The sequence below is a fragment of the Chrysochloris asiatica genome, unplaced genomic scaffold (assembly GCF_000296735.1).
Source record: "Chrysochloris asiatica unplaced genomic scaffold, ChrAsi1.0 scaffold00008, whole genome shotgun sequence".
In the NCBI taxonomy this organism is placed as follows: Eukaryota; Metazoa; Chordata; class Mammalia; order Afrosoricida; family Chrysochloridae; genus Chrysochloris; species Chrysochloris asiatica.
The window spans coordinates 37442268-37468930 of NW_006408526.1; the positions used below are offsets into that span (position 1 = coordinate 37442268).

General features: G+C 37.9%; 1 protein-coding gene across 1 annotated transcript; it reads left to right on the forward strand.

Moving 5' to 3' along the window:
• Positions 1-894: 894 nt before the first annotated feature.
• Positions 895-26663, forward strand: CRTAM (cytotoxic and regulatory T cell molecule). The gene is made up of 10 exons (XM_006833995.1): positions 895-901; positions 3735-3947; positions 6287-6442; positions 8297-8440; positions 10144-10305; positions 14675-14749; positions 19110-19193; positions 21739-21885; positions 22781-22867; positions 26533-26663. Exons 1-10 carry the CDS (start codon positions 895-897, stop codon positions 26661-26663), a joined length of 1206 nt encoding a protein of 401 aa, XP_006834058.1.

A 26663-nucleotide genomic window follows, 5' to 3' on the forward strand; every position in this document is an offset into this window, starting at 1 on the left:
TGGATTTGAACCACCATTCTTGTAGTTAGTAGTCCAATGCTGATCGTACAACACCACTCCAGGAGTCCATGGGTTACAGTTCAGGATCCTAAATGCTCAGGATACGGTTCTTCAGTCAGACACATCTCTCTCTGGTCTTTGGCTTCTCAACCACATGGCCCCTTCGCCTCTGCCCTGCAAAAGCAATGTTACAAAACTCTTTAGCACTGCCTCTTGGGTCAGTACTGGATTGTGAACCACAAGGTAAGCAGTTCAAACCATCAGCCACTACTTGGAAACCCTATACAGGGCCGCTGTGAGTCAGAACTAACTCAATGGCACTTCACAATAACAACAACAGCAATAAATGTCCCAAAGACACGCTATTCCCCCAATTAAGTGCCTGGAAGTAACTCACTCCAAAAGTTAGCCTCAAACCTGAAGGCACTCAGCTTTGTTGCTCCATGCACTTAGAAACCCACCATTCTGTCTTGTGCTCTTGGTTCTATTGCTCCTGCTGTTGCTACTTCTCCACCACTTCTTTGGTGCCCCAACTTTCTGTCTCCTGGATCAAAGAGGTTCAGCACGTAGGAATCTCAGGGCCCAAAGAATGTCCTCCCCTCCTGGCTCTTATTTCTTGATAGTAGTGAGATTCCCCCTTCCTGCTTCTGAAATGGCTCATTTTAAGCCCAGTGAGAAGGCAAAACTGACCAATCCACACGTTAGAATTCCATACTCCCTGTTTGCAGTCATTTGGTGGGAGTAGCACTGCAGAATAAGCACTGGACTGCAAATCAGAAGGTCAGCAGTTCAAATCCACTAGTCATCCTCAGAAACTCTATACAGAGTCACTATGAGTCAGAACCAACTAGATAGCACTTACATAACAACATAAAGGCTATGGCTAGAAGAGCCATGTCAAGTAATTCACTGCAACTCACCTGAGCTCTGACCAGTTCAGAAGACATGTGAATCACCTGTTCCAGACAAGGAGTCATATTTTAAGAGGGACATTATTGACAGGTGTTGTTGGTAGGAAGGGATGAGGAAACAATGAGGGAACTAAAGGTATATTTTCCATCGTATGGAAATGGCAGTAGATTTAGTCTGTGTATCTTCGGAGGACAGAAAGAACAAAGATTAAAATGTAAAAGTTATAAAGAGACAAATATAACTCCTTCTTGACCTCATGCCCTATCTTAAGGTATAGACTACTTCAAAATATGGAACTTGAATCATGTTTTCCCTTGGTAGATTTAAGAGACCCTGTGCAAAGAATACTGTCAAGTTACCGATGCAAGGGATTGGATGCAGTTGGAGGCAAGGCTTTCTCTGGAAGTCTGAAAATTAGATTGATGTTTATCCTCTTGATCCATGTGTTTCTTATAGAGAAAACAGGTGGTGAATACCTAAGCTGCATCCTTGGGCTTTGAAAATGCATATTATTCTTTACACTATGTTTGCGGGACCAAGATGCTTTGAGCACTTGTTTTATTGTCTATCCTATTCTGATTAGTAATGGGTGCAACCTGAATATCCGAAGTTCTTTAAGTTTCCCAGGTGATTCTAATGTACTGCCAAGGTTGAAAGCAACTTCTTTCCTTACCTTATCTAATATGGTGATGGTATGCCGTGGAGTCAGTTCAAATTTATAGCAACCCTGTACAGGGTTTCCGAGGCTATAAATCTTTATGGCAGAAGAAAGCCTCATCTTTCTCCTGAGGAACAGCTAGTAGTTTCAAACTGCTGACAATGAGATTAGCAGCCCAATTCATAACCACTACACTACCAGAGCTCCTTATAGATACCATGTAAACACAGGAATGGGACGAAATGCCTTCTTAAATCTTTATTGTCAATTTTTAAAAAATCCCTTAGGAGAAATTCCTTTGTCATTTCAAAGCATTTCTATGAATATTCTCCTTATTACTCAAATATGAGTGGATTTTACAGATGAAAGAGCTATGAAATGGCCAAACTAGCAGAATTCTGGCCTTATGCCTCAATGCTTTTCCAAAAACAAAATCTTTTTTATTGACCCTGTATTATTCCTTATAGTATTGGCTGGTGATATGAGTAAAATTTTTTCTCAAGAAAACTATTTTTCCATGAAAATCAATAGAATACAATATAATAATTCTGGTCTATGATCTTCCAGAGGCTAATTTGCAATGAATGGCCTAGGAATGAAACAAACAAAAATGTCTGCACCAATTAATTCCAGAACTCCCAAAAGCACTTTTCCCAATCTTTGAAATTTACCACAAAGAAATAAACTCCCTCTTTTCTCTCTTTTGTTGTTGTTAAGATTTAAGTTAATGCCATAAAATTCATTATATTTGCTATTTGCAATTTATAACCCCACAGTATTCTTGTGTTTATGAAAGTGTTGTATGCTCATTGGTAAGTACTGTCTTGTCCTCAGGGGGAATAAAAGTTAATTTAAAATTTGAAAAAAAAAAAATAAACAGCAATAAATGTGCCAAATCACTAGTAAAGCCCATTGATTTTTCAATCAATTTCCTTTTGTGGGGTGGGGGATAAAATTGCAGGCGCTTAGAACCAATTAAGGAGCTCTGGTAGTGTAGTGGTCACGAATCGGGCTGCGAACCACAAGGTCAACAATTCAAACATACCAGCTGTTCGTGGGAGAAAGATGAGGCTTTCTGCTCCCGTAAAGATTTACAGCCTCGGAAACCCTGTACAGGGTCGCTATGAGTTGGAACCGACTCCACGGCACATAACAACAACAACAGAACCAATTACGTGTCATTCTCTAGGGGTTATGATGTGAGGAAATTAGATTTCTCCTATTTGCTGAAGAAGTGTTGCCGTGGACTATTGGAAGACATTTAAGAACACCCTCCCTTCAGTATAGAATCTGTTTAGCAGTTTCCTGACAGGTGGAGTTTAAATCCTCCCTAAGAAGAGCAACTCTGTAATTCATAAGAAAATCAGGCACTACAAAATTCTTTCTTAGATCCCAGAGTATTAATACTTGAAGATATGTTTCACTCATTTCATAAGCCAAGGCCAGTAAGGCTGCATTTTCCAGCGTCTCATTGCTTAGACAAACCTAGGTAGCTTTATGAGCATGAACTTGTACTTCACAGACCTGGGACAATTCCCAGATCTGTGACTTATGTCACTTTGAGTCTTATTTCTTCACTGTAAAATTAGCAAGATAATTATTTAAAAAGTTATGTTGAAAATTAAATTAAATATGGATAATACGGCCCAGCACAGCTCCTGGCATATATGATAGAATAAGTGCCAAATAAGTGCCAAGTAATTTTTTTTTTTTTTAAACTGAGTCAATTCTACTGACACTGACCCTATGTGTGTCAGAGAAAAACTGTACTCCGTAGAATTTTCAGCTGTTGGTTTTTCTTTCAAGGCACCTCTTGTGGACGGGGCCAGCCAATCTTCCAGTGAGCCAACCTTTCAGTCACAGCTCAGAGTGTTAACCTTTTGATCCACCCATGAATCCAAGTGGCCAACAGATGTTGTTAAACTTTTCCCTTTCTTCCTATGAAAACCTTCCCTCTTCTTTGAGACCTACTTTAGATGTCCTCTTTTTCATGAGTCGTCCTTACAGTTTTCACTCCTTTCTTCACATGTTTTGTGTTTACTTATAATTTATATAGGGAATGAAGATTAAATGACCAAGTGAATAAATGGCTTAATCCCTTCCTCAGTGTTGGAACAACCTTGTGCTTATCTGCCTGACTGACTTCAATTCTCTTCCTCTGCAGAGGCCTTTTTGACCAACTCCACTGACACCTTCACCCACCACACCAACACCTTCGTCATCAACCACACCAGCATCAATCACACCAACACTGGCACCATCACCTTGGAGGAAGGCCAGACGCTTGTTCTACAGTGTGTTGCTCCTCAGGAGGAGAGCTCTTCCTTCCAGTGGATGGCTCCCTCAGAGTTTACCATTTTTTTTAATGACCAGCCTGGTAAGTGAAAGGAAAATAAAATCACCACCAGACCTCAATATGAGGGATTTTCCAGACATACAGAGTAGTAGTAGGAACGAAAGCCAGCATGAGTCACCCAAAGGGTGGTCTCAGCCCACCTACTGTTACATGTGAATCACAATTTGAAGCCTATTACTTTATAAGTGGTTGGTTTTTCTCACAGGAAGTCTGAAATGGAAATACCACCAGAATGGTTTGTAAAGGGGACTCAAATGACAGAGTGTCTTTCTGTGTCCCCACCCAGGTACCACATTCACTTTCTGTTGATAACCTTGAAACTATTAACAACACAGTGATTGACAGGTGGCTGGGTAACACCATCACCCTACATGTGGAATGAGCTACTGTGTGTCCCTTCTGAACAGCCCAAAGTCTCACCACAAAGCTGCCCTCCTGAGAGTCCATTTCCTCCTAGTGGTCTTAGTGTAAAATTGAGTATCACCAAGCAAACTGACATGTTGTATTACTTTAGACACAAGTGAAGTCATTCTTTTCACATGAGATGAACCCTAGATGCCTGAGATGCAAAGGGCCTCATAAAAAAAACTATTAAATTCAGCACTTTGACTTCAGTAGCATTTGACTCAATGAAACCATTTTTATACTTCCATTTATTATTTCTAACCCCCAAATATATAATAGTCCCCAGAACATCAACATTTATCTCGCTTATGAAACAGGCCTCTAAAGATTTTTTTTTTAATCTTTGAAAATATTATTAAATTATGATACTTCAAAGGTTAAGTAACCAAATTGATTGTTTTTAGTTAAATCAACTTATTATTATTTAATACTAGATTCTAAGAGAAGAAGTAGGTACTGTTTAACAAAACTTCTGAGGGGAAAAAATATAAGAAAACTTTAAGTCGACATGTCCTGTTTGATAAAGCATTTTGTTGTTTTATTTTATTTTTATTTGTTGGCAAACCGGAAGAAGCTGACCATCTCACACTGCTGCAGCCAAGTGCCTTAATCTAGCTCAAGGGTTTTCAACTGGGGGTGATTTTACCCCTCAAAGGACATTTGGCAATATCAGGAGATACTTTTGGTTTTATAACTGGAATCTTCTGGGTTGTTGTTGTTAAGTGCCATCGAGTTGGTTCTGACCCATAGCGGCTCTATATAGGGTTTCCGAGGAGCAGCTGGTGAGCTTGAACCGCCAACCTTGCCGTTCAAACGGCTTTGCAATCTGGCGCATTAACCCACAGTGCCACACCAGAAATCTTCTGGGTAGATGCTGCTTAACCTCCTTCAATGCACAGTACAATCTCCAGTCCCCCACTATGAAGAATTGCTGGTTCAAAATGTCAGTAGTGCCAAGTGGAAAGCCCTGAATACTAGCTCGTATATATTACATTGTCAGAGGTCTCACAGCATTGTTCCTGATAGGAACAGCCTGCCTGAGTCAGTCACTCAAAATACAGCAATTTTAGACTTGCCCATAGCATAAATCTTAGTAAAAATCAACAACAAAACAACAACCTCATTCATTTCAGGAATGTCTCATTTGTAATTGATCTTTGACCTAAGATGGAAATCCCCTACAATCAAGAGAAACACATGCTGTTGGTTGAAATTTCCTGGGGTTTTCATCTTTGCCATGGGCTAATGACTAAGTCATATTCTTTGAGAACATTCTTATTATAATTAACTTTTTAAAATTAATAAGAAAAGAGACCCAACTGGAGTAATATACGCTGTTGTTAAGTGCTGTCAAATTAGTTCTGACCCACAGCGACCCTGTATAGCGTTTCCAAGGAGCAACTGGTGAGCTTGAACTGCCAACTGTGTGGTTCAAACCGATTTTGCAGTCTAGCACATTAACCCACAGTGCCACACCAGGACTCCAGAGTAATGTATTGTTGTTGTTGTTAAGTGCCATCGAGTTGGTTCCGACCCATAGTGACTCTATATAGGGTTTCCGAGGAACAACTGGTAAGCTTGAACCACCAATCTTGCAGTTCAAATTGACTTTGCAGTCCTGCACATTAACCCACAGGGCCACACTGTTGTGACTCCTATATATACATGTAATTTTAAATCCTCCCACAATTGAACATCACACAAGCTTAGTATTCTTACTTACAAGCACAAATAGCAAAAATAACAGATTCCAGTTTCAAAATATTTCATTTCTTAAACTATTGAGAAGCAGTCAACTGCCAACATTAGAATTTTGAAGGCAGCTAAATCGAAAACATGGTGTTTGTTTCTTGAAAGTGTAAGAATAAAGCTCTTCTTATGAGTAATAAATTCACTGAGAGTCTATGTTTATCTGGTACCTTTCCTCATAATCACTCTTTTACCTTCCTGCACAGCTTTGAAAAGTTCCAAATACCAGCTTGTACATTACTCCAGCAATCAACTCTCCATCCGCATACCTAACATAACTCTGCAAGACGAAGGCGTGTACAAGTGTTCACATTACAGCAGCACCTTCGTGAGAACAAAGGAAGTAAATGTGACTGTGTTAGGTAGGTGTCGGAAAACAAGTAAACCTAGCAAGGGAATGGGATACTTATGGAGGAGATATATTATTTTTAAACTTAACATTTGAGTTAAAAATAATAGTAATAATGCTGCCATAGCAAAGAATTTCTTAGGCCCCCTGTCATCTTTGGCTGAAAGGAAACAGGAGAGAACATTTTCAGTGGTCTGTTTGGGACAAACTCTGAATATGGTTTGTAATATTTGTCTTTGGTTCCAACTACATTTCCTCTCAGGATAATTAAAAGGGAAGAGAATTGCTATTTGACAAACTGTGACTCTCTGCCAGGCACCATGTGATGCTCAAGGGAATCAAAGACGAATTAGGCAACATCGCTGACTATAAGGAAATCAAAACATGCTTGTAAATAAAGTTAAAAAAACAAACAAAACTGAACGTATGTACCAAGATCGTATTTATTCAGATGTAAGGCTAGGCAATTTGCTCACATCCTGTGCTCAGTGGGAATTCCTACTTTTTGTCAGGAGTGTAGGGATGCGGGCAGGGAGTGACAAGCTCGTGATAGTCGGGGACATATTCAGTTGTGTCCCAGTATAATGAATGGTCATTATACCAGTCAATTATGACCAGTGTAAGTTTCAAATCTTTATTGCCTTGTTTTGTGTGTGCACATGCAGAACAGATCACTTCAAATTGTTGTTTTTCATTATTCTCTAAATAACAATGTGGCACTGTAGGATAAGCACTGGACCACTAGCCACAAGGTCAGTGGTTCAAACTCACCAGCCACTCCTTGGAAACACTATATAGGGTCGCTATGGGTTGGAACCAACTCAATGGCACTAAACAACAACAAAAACCTATTACACAAATGAATTTCTTAGACTTCTTTTCATGAATTATTACAGTGTGGGGCCTGAGGGAAAGTAACTGAGAAGTGACCTCCTGTCAGGTTTTGTGAACCGATGGGCTTGCCTCCTTCCACACTTACTGACCACCTTAATACTCACCACATGGCCTTCTAATGAACAGGTTAAGATTTGAGTCCACCACTAGACAACTAGCTCCTTGAATGGCTAATCATTGGCTTGTCAACATCTAACACATCTAGTGGTTAGTTGGATGAAATGAAATTAGTAAATGTGAAAGAGTACAGTTCTGGATCAAAGTTCAAAGTCAAGTGGAAAAGTAAGGAAACCTAACTAAAATGATTTCCCAAGTCAGGAGTAGAAAGAAAAAGGACAAAATGACTATTTATAAGAGAAATCCATCTTTGATGTCAGGAGGGGACAGAAGTAACTTACATTGGGATGACCCATACATAGATTCATAACATGTAAGCTAGAATGTCTTATAATTTATAAAGCAACTCTTCCTTGTCAAGACAAGGAAACTAATACACCCACAACTTACCCTCCTGCCTTCAACTGTTGGTGACAGAGGAGGGACTAATTATGGACTTTTCTGGGAGTAATCACACAGAGTAAGCAACATTCTGAATTTAGCCAAAGGAAATTTGCAAGCACATAAAAGCTCTTTAACCTGAGTGTATACTGGAAAAGGTCGAGTGAAAAAATGTGCCCATAAATTTTACCATACCCTAGAATGATCCTTAAAGATTACTTGGATCTGTGCTTTGTTGAGACATGTAGACCAACTAGTTGTTGTTAAGTGCCGTGGAGTCGGTTCCGACTCATAACGACCCTGTACAGGGTTTCCGAGGCTGTAAATCTTTACGGGAGCAGAACGCCTCATCTTTCTCCCGCGGAACCGCTGGTAGTTTCGAACTGCTGACCTTGCCGTTCACAGATTCGTAACCACTACGCTACCAGAGCTCCTTAGACCAGTAGTAAAACGCAGGAAATCCATTTTCTTCTAGCAACTCCTCGCAAAGCATTCCTGGACATTTCAACTATCAAAGTTAAAAATGAGGAACACCACGTCATACTTAAATGCTACACCATAGGAAGTCGGCCGCCTCCGGAGATAACGTGGCACTTGGGGAACGGCATAGAGTTCTACAGTAAGTAGAGGAGTAGTTCTCAGTCTCTCTTTGTTTTCCCTCCTACTTACATTTCCAAGGGATTTTTAAAATGTTCTGGCACCCTCTGGTGGTAGTAAGTGCCAAGGACACCATTCAATATTTCATCCTTTCTTTCCCAAATGACCTTTATAACCAATCAATATTATGTCTTAATCTGGAATAATAACAAGTACTTGAAAAACATTTTTTTTTTCTAAACAAAGTAAAAATTTAAAGTGGGATGTTGATTACACAACTCCTAGCATAAGAGATGCAATATAGTTATTAATCCTGAGCATAGTAACTTTGTTTTTTTTATCAGACACAAAGTTGAGAATACATTTTTAACATGATACCTGTAATTGAGCCAGACATAGTTATGCTTATATGATGTAATACTGTGTCACACTCCCAATTACTACAGATGAAAATATTACAGTAACATAGAATCTAAACCAGGAGCCTGTTGATTCAAGAAGAGTAACTAATTAATTGTGACTTTCTTATTTGCTTATATTTAAACAAACCTTCCATTTATTAACTATGTAATCATGGGTCCTTAGAACTTTGCTGTTGTTGTTAGGTGCCGTTGAGTAGGTACTGACTCATAGTGACACTCTGCATAACAGAATGAAACACTGCCTGGTCCTGGGCCAACTTCACAATTGTTGACACGCTTGAGCCACTTGGCCAATCCATCTCTCTAGGTGGGGGTCTTCCTCTTTTTCTCTGACCTTCCACCTTACCAAACATGATATCCTTCTCCAGCGAGTGATCCCTCCTGACAATATGTCCAAAGTATGAGACATGAAGTTTGGTCATCCTGGCCTCCAAGGAGCACTCTTAGAAATTTGTCATTGTTATTAAGTGCCATTGAGTCAGTTCCGACCCATAGCAACCCTGTATAGAGTTTCCAAGGAGCAGCTGATGAACTTGAACCACCGACCTTGCAGTTCAAACAGCTTTGCAGTCTGGCGCATTAACTTAGAGCTTTAGGGGACCCTTTATAGATCAGAAAATTCAGGTCCAAATGGAGTTCTAGAAAAAAGACCTAAAACTAAAACCCAGATCTAATTCCCAATCCAGTGTCATTTCTACTTTATTGTATGAATAAAACTTATGTTAATTTGCCTGTATTGATGCAACCTGAATAACATCTTGGGTCTTTGTGTCTCACAATGCCATCAGGGTACCCTTCTGGAAGGATCACTCTAAGCTTTGAACTTGCTTCCAGTACTGAAGGGTTTCAAAGAAGACTTAGTACTACAGTGGTTCAGCCTTCAGCTGCTAACTGAACCGTCAGTTGTTGGAACATACTAACCAATCCACAGCAGAAAGATGTAGCAGTCTGCTTCCATCATGGTGTGGCGCTGAAGGATATTAGGTAGTTTGAACCACATGGTTGGTAGTTCAAATTCACCAGCCTCTCCTTGGAAACCCTACAGAGAGTCGCTATGAGTCAGAACTGACTCGACAGCACTTAACAACAACTACTGCAAGTGACAGGTTTATAGTAATGTTCACTCTTGTTCACTTGCTTCCCTTTCTGACCAGTGCCAAACATGTACTAGGGAGACTAGCTGATGATAAAAGTTTAATGTTTTTTTCCACAAAGTCAAAGCCACTGGAGTCTGAGAGAACCAAATTTATCCAATATCATTTCATGGTCTGAATCTCATAATCATCTTTAAATTGCTATCTAGGTGAAACTCAGCAGACTTTTGAAACTGATGGGAAGAAATGCAATACAACCAGCACACTCATAGTGCGTACATATCACAAAAACTCAACAGCGAACTGCATTATCCAACACAAAGGACTTCAAGAGAGAAAACTGGTAACAGTCTTCCGGTTTGAAGATTTGGGTAAGAAGAGTAAATGATTATCTTTAATCATGTATAATTTGCCTGACTATTATACTATCAAACAAATTAAATTGAATGAACATAGTCCTTCAGAGTCAGATTATTATCAACCAAGCTCTCATTAATAGCAAATTGCTTTAATGATTAACATTTCTGGGTCACAGGGTGGTTTTGAACTGTTTCAATGTTCAAAAGAAGCTCAGTTGTGAGGAAAGGGCAGCAAAGCACCATATGTAAACAGTGTCATGCTTGTTTTCTGTTAATGACATCCAGCACAACTTGCCCTTAAATGGTTTTATTGTAGTGCTGTATTTGGAGAGATCAAATAAAGCACACTGCATCTTTGTACTTGACCCAAAAGGAGAGAACACTAATTGAAATAAATCTCAACTTGTCTATATAATTTTATATTATCAGAAAACCCTCACAGTGTCATATCAAAACATGGTTACTCTTTATAGTTACAATTCAATTTACTTGTATAAGATTTATTTTGTTACAGCTGTTTTGAAGATATTGGTTTAATCATGTTAATATTCTGAGCAGATCACCATTTAAAACATGAAATACTCAATGCAAAGAGATCTCACCTCTCCTTTCAGAATCTCAGTTCTCTAAACCCTTCTCCGAAAGTCCAAGGAAAAAATCGTGAAACTATACAGGGGGTCTCTTATCAAAAATAACATGAATCATGAGCCATGTATTAGTACTACACAATTAGTAGGAGCTTCATAAAGTTCTTCTCATTGTTAAAAGAAGTTTCTGAAGTACAAGGAATCACTCACATGAGTGAAGGAGGAAAATGGTGGATGCTGATGCATTTGCTGAGAAAGCGCTTTTTATTAAATTTGCAAGATAAATAACCAAGAGTGGAGTTGTTTAGTCGCTGCTAGGAAGTTGAGGCACTGCCCTATGCAAGGGAGTTACTGCTGTGGTTAACCTGTCTCTCTCACTGACACAAGGAGCTCTGGTAGCGTAGCGGTTACAATTCGGGCTGCTAACCTCAAGGTCGACAGTTCGAAATTACCCCCCGTTTCATGGGAGAAAGATGAGGCTTTCTACTCCCATAAAGATTTACAGCCTCGGAAACCCTGTGTAGTTGGAACCAACTCCATGGTACTTCACAACAGCAACAACTCACTGACACTGACACATGCTTTCCACAGGTCACTTTCTCTTCAAACCAACAGTAGTTATTTCATAACCTACAACAGGAGATTTAAGACCCTACAACCTCCTGGACTGGACAAATATTTCCATCTCTTTATGATTTACTCTACCCCATCCCTACACCCCATCTGTGGAATGTGGGAGGACTACCAAAGGCAAAATAAGACTTTACCAAATGTTTTCCAAAGATATTCAGATGACTAAATAAGAGAACCAACAACATGAAAAAATATATGTATATATTTTATACTTTTCATCAATTGTTCAAATCACCTACAAAAATTACTACTGTGGAGGGGAAATGCAATTTCTCCTCCTTTGTAAAGGAGTTGTAACTAAAAATAGCATTTTTAATTGTCTCATAGTTCCACATCATACAAAATGATTAAGGCTTGGCTATTATTTATGAACTAGCTATAGATTATCTAGCACCCACTGTGGGATTATCAGCAAGCATTCAAAGTGGAACTCCACCATCAGCTGTTAGTGACTTCCATTTGCTTATGAGTTTTATCCTTTGGTGAGGTACTAGATTGATGTACAGATATTACAAATATATATTGAAAATATAAATATTACAAAACTGATTTCTGATTGGTTTTAAATTGCTGGAGATGCCAATTTTTAAAACACTGTAAAAATCATTTACAAGTAAATGTTTTAAAACATGTTTATAGTAAGGATTCTGACCCCTTTTATCTCCACACACTGTAAAACAAGACCTGGAGGAAATGAGACTCATGCAAGCATTGTGATTTGAAAAAGAGACTTAGCTTAAAAGCCAATAGAGTGATGCTTGAAAGAGAGCAGAGCAACAGGAAGAAATTAGACCATCTTCAAAATTATTTATCTTATCTTTAGTATTACAAATGAGCAACCTAGGTTTCCTGTTACAACTGGACTGCACTAGAAAATGACTAGAATAATAGTTGGCAAATATTTTTGTTTCAGGACCTTTTTATACGTTAAAAATAATTTTAAAACAATTATGAAACCCCAACAATCCGTTAATATTTATCCAATAGAAATTAAAACAGAAGACTTTTACGTTTGTATTTATTAATTCCCTTAAAAATAATAAATTCATTACATATTAACAGAAATCGCCTATCTTTTAAGGGGGTGGGGGGAATCATATTTTGCAACACCAAAGAAATTAGTGAGAAAAATGGCATTGTTTTTACACTTTTGGAAACCCATTTAGTGCTTTGCTTAATATGAGAAAGTTAAGTTCTCATAACTTCTGCATTCTATTTTATGCCATATCTTGCTTTGCTTAAGTTATATTTTTTAAAATTCAACCTCACACAAATACATAGTTAGAAGGGAAGAGTATTTCAACAGACTTTTCAGATAATTGTGGATATTCTTCTTTGATACTACACCAAAACTTGACAAGAAGCGATTTCTTAAAGGTTAGTTGCAATATGAACTCTGAAATCCTATTATGCATTTTTCATACTGTGATCATTAAAATCCATTAAATAGTCTTGTACTTGAAATGAATGTTTTACTCATGTTTTATGTATATTTTACGTACATATGTTTTCAAAGCACATTCATATCATTATCATCACCAATCTCATTAGAAAAGTCTTATATATGAGGAAACTTTCAAGTGCATGGTGGTGGATACAAGTTTTCCAAAATTCTAGTTTTCTTACTGAGCACTTGAAATGTAGCTAGTACAACTGAAGGAAAACATTTTGAATACTATTTCTCTTTTAATTCACTTAGTCACTGGATGGCTACTGGCTACTTATTGGACAGTACCATTTATAACATTTTGGTAGACTAGAAAGAAAATCATATCTTACTAGTATCTACCTAATAAAAACATCATTCAATCTAAATGCATATATTTAGCAGCTTGTCAACTGAGAGGATAAATCAAAGTAAGAACCAACTGTACTTTAAAAAAAATTATATACATATATATAGATAGATAGATATATGTATAAACGGAATCCTGGTATGGTTCTCTAGGATAAGTACTGGACTGTTAGCCCACAAGTTGACAGTTCAAACCCACCAGTCTCTCCTTGGGAATCTTATACAGGATCATTAGGACTTGGAACCAACTCAATGGCACTTAACAACAACAATAACATATGTATAAACACTCACACTAGTTTTGTATATAAATATATAATTAACTATATCAGCATAGCATACACTGTGCTGCAAGATCTTAATTATTATCAATAAACTTTATTTTATTTGTCTGCAATATTGTTGTGTTGTTTAGTGTCGTACTTCTATTTAGCTACCTTTCAGCTTTGTCCTGTTTTCACTATTGTTGCTGTCATCTTTCTTCAATGTTCCCTGGCATCTTTGTGCTCACAGAACTCATTTTAACTTTGTAGTCTAGTCTATATTATCATTCCTCTAATATTTCTAATGGAGTCCTGGTGTAGTGCTGTAGGATAAGCACTGAACTGTTAACCACAAGGTCAGTGGTTCAAACATACCAGCCGTCCCTTGAAACCCTATACAGGGTCACTATGGGTCGGAATTGACTCAACAGCACTTAACAACAACAACGCTTCTGACACTGGTGACCCCATATATCTCAGAGTAGAACTGTGCTTCACAGGAGTTTCAATGACATTATTTGGAAGTAGATGGTGAGGCCTTTCATTTGAGTAACCTCTGGGTGCACTCAAAACTCCAACCTTCCAGTTAGCAGCGAAGCACGTTAACCATTTCACCTCTGAGAACTCCGACTAAGCAATAGGAAAGTAGATATATGAATAGACAGACAAACAAAAAGACATACAGATGAATGGATGGATGGATGGATGGATGGATGGATGGATGGATGATGGATGGGTGGATGAGTGTATGGATGGATAAGTGGATAAGTGGGTGGATGGTTGGATGAACAAACAGATATATCCAGACAAATATATCCAGATAAATACAGGTAGACACAATGAAGGTTCTTTGCCTCCTGTCAAATACAGACTATGCAGAGGTCCAGCTATACTTTTAAGCTAGGCAAGTTAGCAGATGGGCAATCAGCAGGACACAGATTCAAAACCCAGAGCAAGAGCTGCAGAACACATAGCTCTGAGGTTTCTGCAAATCTTCCACAAATAAATAACAGCCAGATACATTCTCAAATCTAGTTTACTGAGCACAATGTGGGTAAAATTTCTCTCCATAGTTGCAGAATTTTGCTTTTCTTCTTTCCTAGTTACTGATCAAGTTTCAGATGCTCCAGAGGAAAGGACTTCGCCCTCTCAAGACCCTCAGCAACCCATGAGCACCGGTAAGTGTTTAAATGGTCAAACGAAAAAACAATATTTTTTTTAAAGTATGCCTCCTTGGGAAGATCATTTTTTCAAATCTAATTTTTACTTGGATAGGCATCAGAGTATTGTGATAACTTATAGGGTCAGTGCAATTCTGCTCCTTGAGAAAACAATAGATATATGTGCATATCTATATTACATAATAATATAAAGTCAAGTGTCACAACCAGAAAACTTTTAAAAAGATTATTCTGATTATGACATTTGAACTTCCACAGTAGTAAAAGGCAAGTAAATTCATTTATGTGACATTGGTTTGCTTTTTTTTGCTGTCTAGAACAGACCAAACACAAAATAAAGACGCCGGATCTGGAGATTTGTATTAGAGATCACACAGGACCCTTTGTGACTTTCTTTGTCACTGAATAACAAAATCATGTTTGAAGGCACTTTAGTTATTCTGTTGCCAAGGACCCCGATTTTCTTGTGTATTTTATTGTGGATATATATATATATATATATATATACGTAATATATATGTTATATGTGTGTATATATAAACATATATATGTATTTAAAGTGGAGTTCTAATGTGACACCGTGGATTAATGCACTGGACCACAAGATCAGCTTGAACTACAAGGTTGGAGGTTCAAATTCACGAGCTGCTCCTCAGAAACCCTATACAGGGTCGCTATGGGTTGGAACCAACTCAGCAGCACTTAACAACAACAACAACAATAACAATGTACTTAAAACCTATTCTGCCACTATGTTTCTTGACTAGATCAATTAGTCAATTTATATTTACTATAATTATCAATAGAGAAGGATCTATTTTAGTCATTTTGTCATACTTTTTTGTTTAAAAGAGGCACACCTTTGACATATATTGATCATAGGTTAAAAGCCAAAGAATGGGGGGAAACAATACCAAGCAAACAGTAATCAATAGGGAGTTATTATTGTTGTTGTGAAGTGCCATGGACTCAGTTCCAATTCATAGTGAACCTGTATAGGGTTTCCGAGGAGCAGCTGGTGAGCCTGAACTGCCAACCTTGCAGTTCAAGCTGACTTTGCAGTTCAGCACATTAACCCACAGTGCCACACCAGGACTCCGAACAGAGAGCAGAAGTGACAATATTAAAGAATAAAAGGATCAGTTAACCAAGCAGCCTGAACCCCAAAACATATAAAGCAAACATTTTGAATTAAAGTTAGAAGTACATCTATAAAAGTGGTTGAAGATTTTAATACACTACATTTGATGGATAGAACAACTAGAAAGAAAGTGACTGAAGAAACAGAAAATATGAATAGCACCAACAGACATAGTACACCGCTCAATACCAGCACAGGATCCATTGTACTGCAGTGGACGTGTGTCTCAGACTATTTTACAGCAGAAAATTTCAAGAAATTAAAAAATATTGGAACATATGTATGTATATAACACAAAACATTTGTCAATGCAAAATTTTTCACATGTACAATTCAATGACTTAATTACACTCAGGTCATTTTGGTGATGAGACTGAGATACGAATATAAAAGAATTTAGAAATCCACTAACTGATTAATTTGGAGCAACAATAATAATATATTTAACTTTTCTTTGTATTTCACTTAACATGGTAGCTAGCAATAGTCCAGGTATAGAAAACGAAGCATGAATGGATGAATGAATTTGTTATGCTGCGTCATCTAGAAAGACATAAATTCCTACATGTTCAATCTGTTTCATAGGGTGTCTCTATAACAATTTCATTTGGATAAATAAGTGCTTTCATATCATTATCATGTTCATAGCTTTGAATAACATATCACATTTTTACATTTTGTATCCTGAATAATACTTAGAAGTGACAATTTGGAGTTTTAAAAACACTGGTAAATACAATATGTACCATGAAGTTGTTTGAAAGGCAATGGAAATTGAAAATATTATGAAGTGGAACAGAGCCATCACTTGCTTGTAAAATCCAATTTTTTTAAACGTGTTTAGAATCTAGTTGTCTTTAAATTGGTTTATACCACTACTAAACAACTCAATTTTCTGCTCTGATTTTTCATATATAGCATATGATTTGAAAAAAAATATGGTTTCTAAAATTCTTTCAGCTTTCAATTTCTATGGTTTCATTACTGTTAATAATATCCATTTTCAGGAGGAAAAAAAAAAGTGATTTAATTCCCCTGAAAGACCACATAGTGGCGCTGTGCAGCATGCTAAAACCTAAGAGACCTCAGAGTGGAGAGAGAAAAACAAAAAACAACACAAAAAATAGGGAAGATAACAAAAATCAGAAAAAGAGCTCTTGCTTTTTAAAACTACTCTTGTTTAGTAAAAACTTTATATTCCATCCCACTTCTAAGGAGAGGCAACCATAGTTTAAATGGCATCTGGGCCTATTTTTTAGCAGACAAATCATTGCTTTGTGTGTTTCATACCCAGGCTCTCTATCCACAAAGCCCAGTACGCCATTCCTCAGTGTTCAGTTGGTTACCTTGAAGCATCCTACAGACCTTCTCCTTAACAGGTCTGATTCATGAAGAGAGTACAGTATAATATAGTATGTTGTTGTTACGTGCTGTCAAGTCAGTTCTGACTGATAGCAACCCCATATAGGATTTCCAAGGAGCAGTTGGAGGATTTGAGTTGCCTACCTTATGGTTTGTGTGATCTGATCCTACAGCGCTATACTAGGAGTCCATCTACATATACATATATTAGGAGTCCATAATATAGTATAGAATAGTACATACAGCATAGTATACTTTGTGTTATTAATAGTTTAAAAGTTAGGTTCTGAAGGTAGGAAAAAAACAAAACAAAACTGAGTTTCAATATTGGCTCTACCATTGATTTGATGCTAGACTTTGGGCAATTTACCTAACTGTCCTAACCCTCTGCTTTCTCAGAGCTGTGTTGAAAAATAAGATATACAAAGTGTTCAGTACAAGGCCAAACACAGAGTAAGTGTTCAATTAAAGTTTACCTTTTAAAAAAAAAAAGAAAAAGAAAATTGCCATTTGCAATTATTTTTGCTAAAAAATTTCTCAAGCTTTTGGGAGAAGACTAGAGAGAGAGAGAAAATTCCTGGGTGGTGGAAATAATTAATGTGTTGATTGTTAATTCAAAGGTTGGAGGTTCAAGTCCACCTAAAGTTACCTTGGTAGAAAAGGTGTAGTGATCTATCTCCAAAAAAATCAGACATTGAAACCCTAAGGAGCACAGTTCTACTCTGACACACATGGGTCACCAAGAATCAGAGTTTACTTGACAGCAACTGCATTTTTAAAAGAAACCAAAATATAAATGGCAAATATATACTTGTATCTCACTGGATGGGGATTTCAAAGATAACCACCTGGCCAAGCAGCTAGTAGAGGACCCTATTCATACCCATTCCAAAGAAAGGTAATCCAACAGAATGCAGAAATTATCAAACAATAGTATTAATATCAATTAATATCAACACATAAGTAGCATCTGCTGCAAAAGACATTTTTAAAGTGTTAAAAAGCAAAGATGTCACTTTGAAGATGAAGATGCTCTTGTCCCCAGACATGGTATTTTTAATGGTCTCATATGCATGTGAAAGCTGTATTTCTTTCTTTTGTAAGTAGATGAGTCACTATGAATCCAAACAGACTTGACAGCACCTAATAACAAAAACATTGCCAGCGAGTCAACTCCAACTCATAGTGACCTTATGCCAACTGTCTTATGGGGTTTCCAAGTCTATAATCTTTACGGAAGTAGATTGCATGTCATTCTCCCGCAATATATATCTCTGTCTATGCATCTACATATACATGGGCACGTCAAAGATTTTATGGAAAATGTAATTAAAAGATAATGAAATTTTCCCATGAACTTTCTAAAGCTCCATCATACGTATGAGTGTGTGTGCGTAATCACACATATATATGTGGTAGTGGTGGTGGTTATGTGTAATGGAGTCAGTTCTGACTCATAGCAACCCTGAACGGGGTTTCCAAGGCTATAAATCTTTATGGGAGCAGAAAGCCTCATCTTTCTCCCGCGGAATAGCTGGTAGTTTTGAACTGCTGACCTTAAGGTTCACAGCCCGATTCGTAAACTGTATGCTACCAGAACTCCTTACATATGAAGGAGCTCTGGTAACATAGTGGTTACGAATTGGGCTGCGAACCGCAAGGTCAGCAGTTCGAAACTACCAGCTGCTCTGCAGGAGAAAGATGAGGTTTTCTGCTCCCGTAAAGATTTGCAGCCTCGGAAACCCTTCTCAGGGTTGCTATGGGTCAGAACCGACTCGATGGCACTTAACAACAACAACAACACTACATGTGTAGGTATGAGCATATATCAAGTCTTGCTTTCTTTCACCTTAGTCACTGTAATGGAAGATATTGGTATATCAGAGAATGACAAGAAAGAGGAAGAACCATCCACTGAAGGCCCTGCCTCTGTCACTGGTAAGTGCCACCCACTGCATTTAGAATAAATATTCAACATTTTAAGCTCGTAACCAATAAACCCAATGGTCTTTTTCAGACCTCATTTTTTCTTGAACTTTATGCCCTATAGACATGATTCCCTTTCTTGACTTAGTTGCCTCCCTGAGTTCCTTGACTTACTCTGCCTGGTTCTATTCCTTTGTTGCTAACCACTCCTCTCTGTGTCCTTCAGCTCACTCCACTTCTTCCTCCGACTTCTGAACAGTAGATATACTTCTGAGTTTATTTCTTCATCCTCTGTTCTTTCTTCTCTTGAAGAGTTTATCTGTTCTCAATAATGTCCCAGTTTCCACTAAGCAGAATATTTTATACCTAGATTTCCAGAACATTCTTCTGAACATTTGGTCCTGTTTCATTCCTGTGTTGTTTTTTTAAAATGTATCTCTAGCTGAATATTTTATCATCTCCTCAAACTCAATATCACTAAAAACCAAATAGTATCTTTATTTCCATAAATTCAGCTTGTTCAAGACATCACACACCCTAAAACCCTGGGATCATCCTTCATTCTTTTCAGTCAATTTCCAAGGATTTTTGAGTCTTCTCTTTTGGGTATTTTGTCCACCACCCTGGTCCAGCTAGTCATCATCTCCTGCATGAAGTAATACAGCTTCAGTTTTTCCTTGTGGAGCTTCAGGTTAATGCACTAGACTGCAAGGTCGATTTGAACTGCGAGGTCGGTGATTCAAATCCACCAGCCACTCCTCAGAAACCCTATACAGGGTCGCTGTGAGTCAGAACTGACTTAATGGCACTTAACAAAAACAACAACAATGTACAGGAGTAAATAACAGTTGATGGACACCTCCTATACATCTGGCATTATATTAGGCTTGGAGTCCTGGTGTGGTGCTATTGGATAAGCACTGGACCACAAGGTTGGTTTGAACTGCAAGGTCAGTGGTTCAAATCAACCAGCCATTCCTTGGAAACCCTATACAGGGTCGTTAAGAGTCAGAACCATCTCAACAGCATGTAACAACAAGAAGTCCATTTTTGAAACCCTTTTACATCTGTGTTCAGTTACGGACCCCATTTACATCTGTGTTCAGAAAACTTCTATGGTTTCTCAGTCTATAACACAGAGTCTGAAACCCAAACCTCTACTACTTATTTCTGCAGTCCTGCCTTTGATCTGCTGCAAAAGACATCTTTAAAATGTTAAAAAGCAAAGATGTCACTTAGAAAACTAAGATGCTCTTGACCTAAGCCATAGTATTTTTAATTGCCTCATATGCATGTGAAAGCCAGACAATGAATAAGGAAGACTGGAAAAGATCTGATGCATTTGAATTGTGGTGTTAACAAAGAATATGGACTATACCATGGAATGTCAGAAGAAGGATCACATCTGTCTTGGAAGAAATACAGCCAGACATCTCCTTAGCAGTGAGTCTAGCAAGACTGTCTCATGTGCTCTGGACATGTTATCAGGAGAGACATGGATACACAGGCCCTACCTGGATATACATTTTCCTCTGGAAATATCCTCCCATTTCTGGTGCATGGCCATCATTTATACTAACTGCCCCTAATTCAAGAAAAGACCTCATCATTTCTCTTCTTCTTGTTCCCTTCTTCAAAGCCAATATCGTCACTGAAAATTTCCTTCACTAACTCAACCCTCATTTCTGTCTCTGAGTCCTTGAACATATGTTTATATAAACTACACATATGGATCTAGAAATTAGCAGAAGAGTCCTTACTTTTTTATTAGTTTATTTCTTTGCATGAACAGAGAGAGAACTTCCCCCTAAAAGGCAAAGATTGCGTCTTATACAACGACTCCAACCATGGCCGTCTACTTGTAGCCAGCATTCCTAAATTGCCTGTTAGTAGAGAGAAAGGAACCAGGATATTTAGTAAAACAGCAGTCCGGAGAATCCAGTTTCAGAAAGACCTCTGAAAGTTCCTCTAGTTTATCCCTAAATACTCTCATGTAGGACCATGTTTCACCTATCCATAATAAATGAATTCTCATTTTACTTGGTATTATAAGGATTTATTTAGTATTCCAAGCCTCTTAACAACTTGCATTGCTACTTAACTACACCTTGCTAAGAAATCATTCCTTAGGACTAATTTGAATTCCCTGACTTTTAATTTTTTAATTTTAGTTTAATTAAAATTTTTTAATTTAAGTCAATTTCCTTACATGGTTTCTGGATAAATAAAAACTAACTAGCTCAGTATCTATAACCTTGTAAAAATGGTTGAAATGGCAAATGTTCTATTGTATAAATATTGCAATAATTAAAACAATTTTTTAAATAAGAACAAATCTATATAACTTAAAAGTTATTTTCAAATCATCCCACAGATTGTTTTACTTGCTTGCTTGAAGATAATGAACAATATGGGCTTCATTAGCTTCAGGGTAAAGCCTTCCCCATCTCTTCATCTGAACTACCCATCAGTCTATACTGCATTTTCAAAATAATTTATATCGTCTTCAGTGATCATTTCTTAAAAATCTGTCTAACACCCTTTGTTTCTCTTATAGAAGTGAATCTCAAGTCTATAGGATTAATGAGTAAGAAAAGTGGTGTTCTCTTGCTCATTCTTGTGTCCTTCCTCATTTTCACACTCTTCATCATTGTCCAGCTCTTCATAATGAAGCTACGGAAAGCACATATGATCTGGAAAAAAGGTGAGTGGACAGAGACACTGATGGAGGTTGTTGTTGTCAAGTGCGGTTAAGTCAGTTCCAACTCATAGCAAACATGTATAGTGTTTCTGAGGAGTGGCTGGTGGGTTTGAACTGCCGACCTTGCAATTCAAGCTGACCTTGAGGTTCAGTGCATTGTCCTGCAGCAGCACACTAGGACTCCTAATGGACACTGTTGTTGTTAAGTGCCGTTGAGTCGGTTCCCACCCATAGCGACCATGTATAGGGTTTCCAAGGAACAGCTGGAGATCACAGGATGCTAAAACAGATGGCTTGCAAAAATGAAGGGGTTGTCCATTAAAGCTTTTCCGTTAAATGTTGCATAGTCTATTTGACAAATGTTATCACTCTACGCTTATTTATTTTCCAGTAAAATTGAACTCTAGTGATACAGTGATCAAGCACTTGGCTGCTGGACAAAAAGGTCGGTGGTTCAAACCCACCAGCTGTTCTGTGGGAGAAAGATTTGGCAGTCTGCTCCCGTAAAGATTACAACCTTGGGAATGCAATGAGGCAGTTGTACTTTGTCCAGTAGGGATCGCTGTGAGGCAGATTCAACCCAACGCCAGTGGGTTTGGTTTGAGTTTTTTGTTTATAGTTAAAGAGTGTATTGCCAAGAGAAACTACAGTAGCTCTGGGATTTAACACTAAGTTTGAAGTTTCTATTCACAAAAGGATACAGTATAGAGAGTGAGTCATTCATTTATTTAGTAAACATTCACTAAGCACCTACTCTCTGTCAAGTCCTGTTCTGAAGCAGCTGGAGTGTTTGAACCACCAACTATTCAGTTAACAGTCCAGTGCTTATCCTACAGCACCACACTAGGACTCCAAGAAGTGGATATTAATCATTTAATTTTCTTTTCTTTTCTTGCAGAAAATGAAATTTCAGATCACACACTGGAAAGTTACAAATCCAGATCAAATAATGAGGAAACATCATCCCAAGAGAAAAATGGCCAAAGTAAGTAAACTATTGTTGTTGTTGTTGTTAAGTGCCATCGAGTCGGTTCCGACCCATAGCGACCCTGTACAGGGTTTCCGAGGGTGTAAATCTTTACGGGAGTAGAAAGCCTCATCTTTCTCCCGCGGAGCAGCTGGTAGTTTCGAACCGCTGACCTTAAGGTTCGCAGCCCGATTCGTAACCACTACGCTACCAGAGTAAACTATATGACCTGAGATTTCAAAAGTAAGCTTCATTAATTTGTTGCCTAAAGAAAGCAGGTAAAAATCAAAGTCCAGCTTTTAGTACTAGAAAATTAACCTCTTAAATCATCTTGCAAAACTAAAGCAAGTGCATCTCAATAGACATAAAATAGCAGTTAAGTTCATGCAACTGAAAATATGCCTCCTTGCGAAGATACCCTTGACCCATCCCCTGTTACACACAGGCACAACGGCTGGCTGTGTGCTCTCGATGGTTCCACTGTATCCTATACACTTTATATCAGTGATGCACCCTATTTTTTGTATTTTTGTGTTTTGATTTAGCTACCAGAATATGCCTTTAGATAGTAAGTGGATTTATTCTATCCTAGTGAAGAGTCTAACTGAAAGGTCAGCAGTTGGCATCTATCAGCTGTTCCATGGGAGAAAAATGAGGCTTTCAGGTCCTGTAAAGATTTATAGCCTCAGAAACCCTATACGGGGTCACTATGAGTCAGAACTGACTCAACAGCATGTAACCAACCAACCAACCAGTACAGAGTCTGGACTTCTGGTGTAGCACTGTAGGACAAACACTTGTCTGTTGACTGTAAGGTCAGCAGTTCAAACTCATCAGCTACTGCTTACACAGTTGCTATGAGTTGGAACCAACTCAATGGCACTAAACAAGAAGACAGAGACTAGCAGCAACTGAGTATCTGATAAATTTATATTGAATGAGTGAATACCAAAATGAAAATTAAAAACAATTGCTTTGGCATTGACTCCAATACATGGTGACCCTGTGTGTGTCAGATTAGAAGTGTGCTTCAAAGGGTTTTCAGTGACTGATTTTAAAGAAGTAGCTTGGCAGGCTTTTCTTCCAAGGTTATAACTTCCAACCTGCCTTTTAATAGCTGAAGGTGTTAATCGTACCACCCAGGGACTCCAAATAAACATAAGGTTTAAATAATTCAAGCAAAAGCATTTTAGGTCTTTTGGATGACTTTATTACAGTCTCTCAAGCAAAATATGTAAAGAAAATGAAAAGAGTTTAAATAGGAAGATGATTGTGCACGTGTGTGTGTTTGTGTATTCATGACAAAGATTCAGTGGACTGAATTTACAGCTGTAGTAAAATAGCAATCTTAAACCTTTTGACAATTTTATTCCTTCCATTCAAACTTATTCAATCTGCCGAGAGTGGCAAGAAATACACAAACTCTTTGCCTCCTTCCTATTTGTTTGATTGAGGTTTCTGTAGGATGTCTGACTTTTATAATTTTTGACTTAAGTAGAGTGTGAAATGAAAATAAAGAATATAGGTGCATTTGCAGAGAGAGGGACAAAGGAAGTTGACTGTGAAAACTGGGTGTGGAAGGGGAAGTGTCTGTAAACTACAGACAATCTGTTGAGCATCTATAACATCATGGTGTTCTGTAATATCGGTGGTCTTGAGTTGCCTCTTATGAAATTTTCCTTAGGCATGGGGAACCAAAACTGTAGTGTTCCTTTAGTAGGAAGGGAAAAGCTGCTGAAGAAGTCAAATACCTTGCATTTCAATTTCTTAAAAATATTTCAAATGAGTGCCTACACTCAGGCCTCCCTCCGCCAGAAAGGCAGTTTGGGTAGTAAAAGCGGCTAATTTGGTAATCTGCTTCTGAAAAAATCCATCATTAAAAACCTTACAAATACATTTTATATTTTTGTACATATTGTTAGAGGTCAGCCATTTTTAATGATCTCAGATGACCAAACCAGCCTTTGGAGAGTTCTCTGTCCTAATTCTGACTTTACTTGTGGTGTGTCCATGTTCATTATAATCTCAAAGGAGAAAAAAAAACCTTGTAAAAAAAGCAAAAACAACAACAAAAAAAATTACAATCTTATTCCGAGCATTCCAGTAACTTTTTTTGTGTATGTACTTAGCTGTCCTATAAGTAGTTGGTTTGTATGAGATGGTTAAAAAAGGCCAAAGATAAAGTTTCTTTTCCTTTTTTTTTGTCTATGAAGTTGCTGTTTATTTATTTATTTACTTATTTTTTTTTTGGCCTGTTTGATATATGTGTGAAACAACATTGTCCAACAATAAACCAGAATTTTATTTAAAAAAAAAAAAAAAACCCTACAGAACACAGGTCTACTCTGACACACAGGAGATTGCCATGAATCAGGATCAATTTTAGGGCAGCTGGTAGGGGTTTGCCATAGTTCAAAAGAGATTGTAGCAACCGCCACCCTATTTCCATCTACCTAGCCTCAGGGTCCTCAAGCATGTTGATGCTATTGTTTTTGCACACATAAAAAATATTTTCTGAGACCACCTCAACTTCAGTTTATAAAGTTGCATAGGTTTAAAATTTAAAAAATTGGCCTAGAGTCATTTCCTATTCATAGTGGCCCCATGTATGGCAGAGTAGAACTGTCCTCCATAGCACATTTGATGATTTGTCAGAAATACATCTCCAAGGCACCTCTGGCTGCCGTCAAACTTCCAACCAAGTGTGTAAACCTTTACACCACCCAGGGATACCCCCTTTCCCATAAGTCCTTTAGTATGCACTTTTGTTAAAGGCAATGTTGTTGTTGCTTTTATCAGCACCACATAGGTTCTTTCATAACAGAAATACTTGTATATTTTATGTTAGGTTTGTTAGCGTATTGTCTATGTAGCAAGACTCCAAGGAATCCTGGTGGTGCGATGGGTTAAGCATTGGGCTGCTAGCCAAAAGGTCTGCAGTTTTAATCCAACAGCCACTTCTTAAAGTAAATTAGAGGGAGTTCATCTCAGTAAACATAAAGATTTAGAGGAGAAAGATGAGGCTGTCTGCTCCTGTGAAGATTTAGAGTTTGGGAAGCTCTATGGATCAGTTTCATTCTGTAGGATCACTGGGAGTCAGAATCCACTCGACAGCGATGAGTTTGGTTCTCTTTTGGATGGTGCAGTGGTTAAGCATTCAACTGCTAACAGAAATGTTGGAAATTCAAACTCACCAGCCGTTCTGTGGAAGAAAAGACCCTGCCTTTCTGCTCCTGTCAAGATTACAGCCTAGCAAACCCTATAGGTTAGTTCCACTCTGTCCTATAAGGAGCTCTGAGAGCGTAGTGGTTACGAACCTTAAGGTCAGCAGTTCGAAACTATCAGCTGTTCCGTGGGAGAAAGATGAGGCTTTCTGCTCCTGTAAAGATTTACAGTCTCGGAAACCCTGTACAGGGTTGCTATGAGTCGGAACTGGCTCCATGGCACATAACCACCACTCTGTCCTATAGGGCCTTCATGAAAAGGAATGAACTTGGTAATAAACAACAGTAAGACTTTTTTTAAAAATTGTAATGCATTCAGTTTGTATGAATCAAAGAATTTTAGATTTGATTTTATCCGCCATTAACAAAGGGAACTGAAATTATATTACCCAATAAAATACCCAATAAATAAGTGCAACTTTATTCAATGTATTTATCTTCAACATGTTTTTCTTTCAGCTTTCCAACCTAAGAGCTGCATGAACTACGTCACACGATTATACACAGAAGCAAAATCAAAGAGGAAGGGAAATGCCCAAAATTCACAAGTACAAGGCGCACACACTCATATGCCAGAGAATGTTGTGTAG

What these genes read in the sequence shown, in the direction of transcription:
- CRTAM (XM_006833995.1), top strand. An exon ending in AGTAAATGTGACTGTGTTAG is followed by an intron (nt 6,443 to 8,296) that starts GTAGGTGTCGGA and finishes ATTTTCTTCTAG; the next exon opens with CAACTCCTCGCAAAGCATTC. An exon ending in ACATATGATCTGGAAAAAAG is followed by an intron (nt 21,886 to 22,780) that starts GTGAGTGGACAG and finishes CTTTTCTTGCAG; the next exon opens with AAAATGAAATTTCAGATCAC.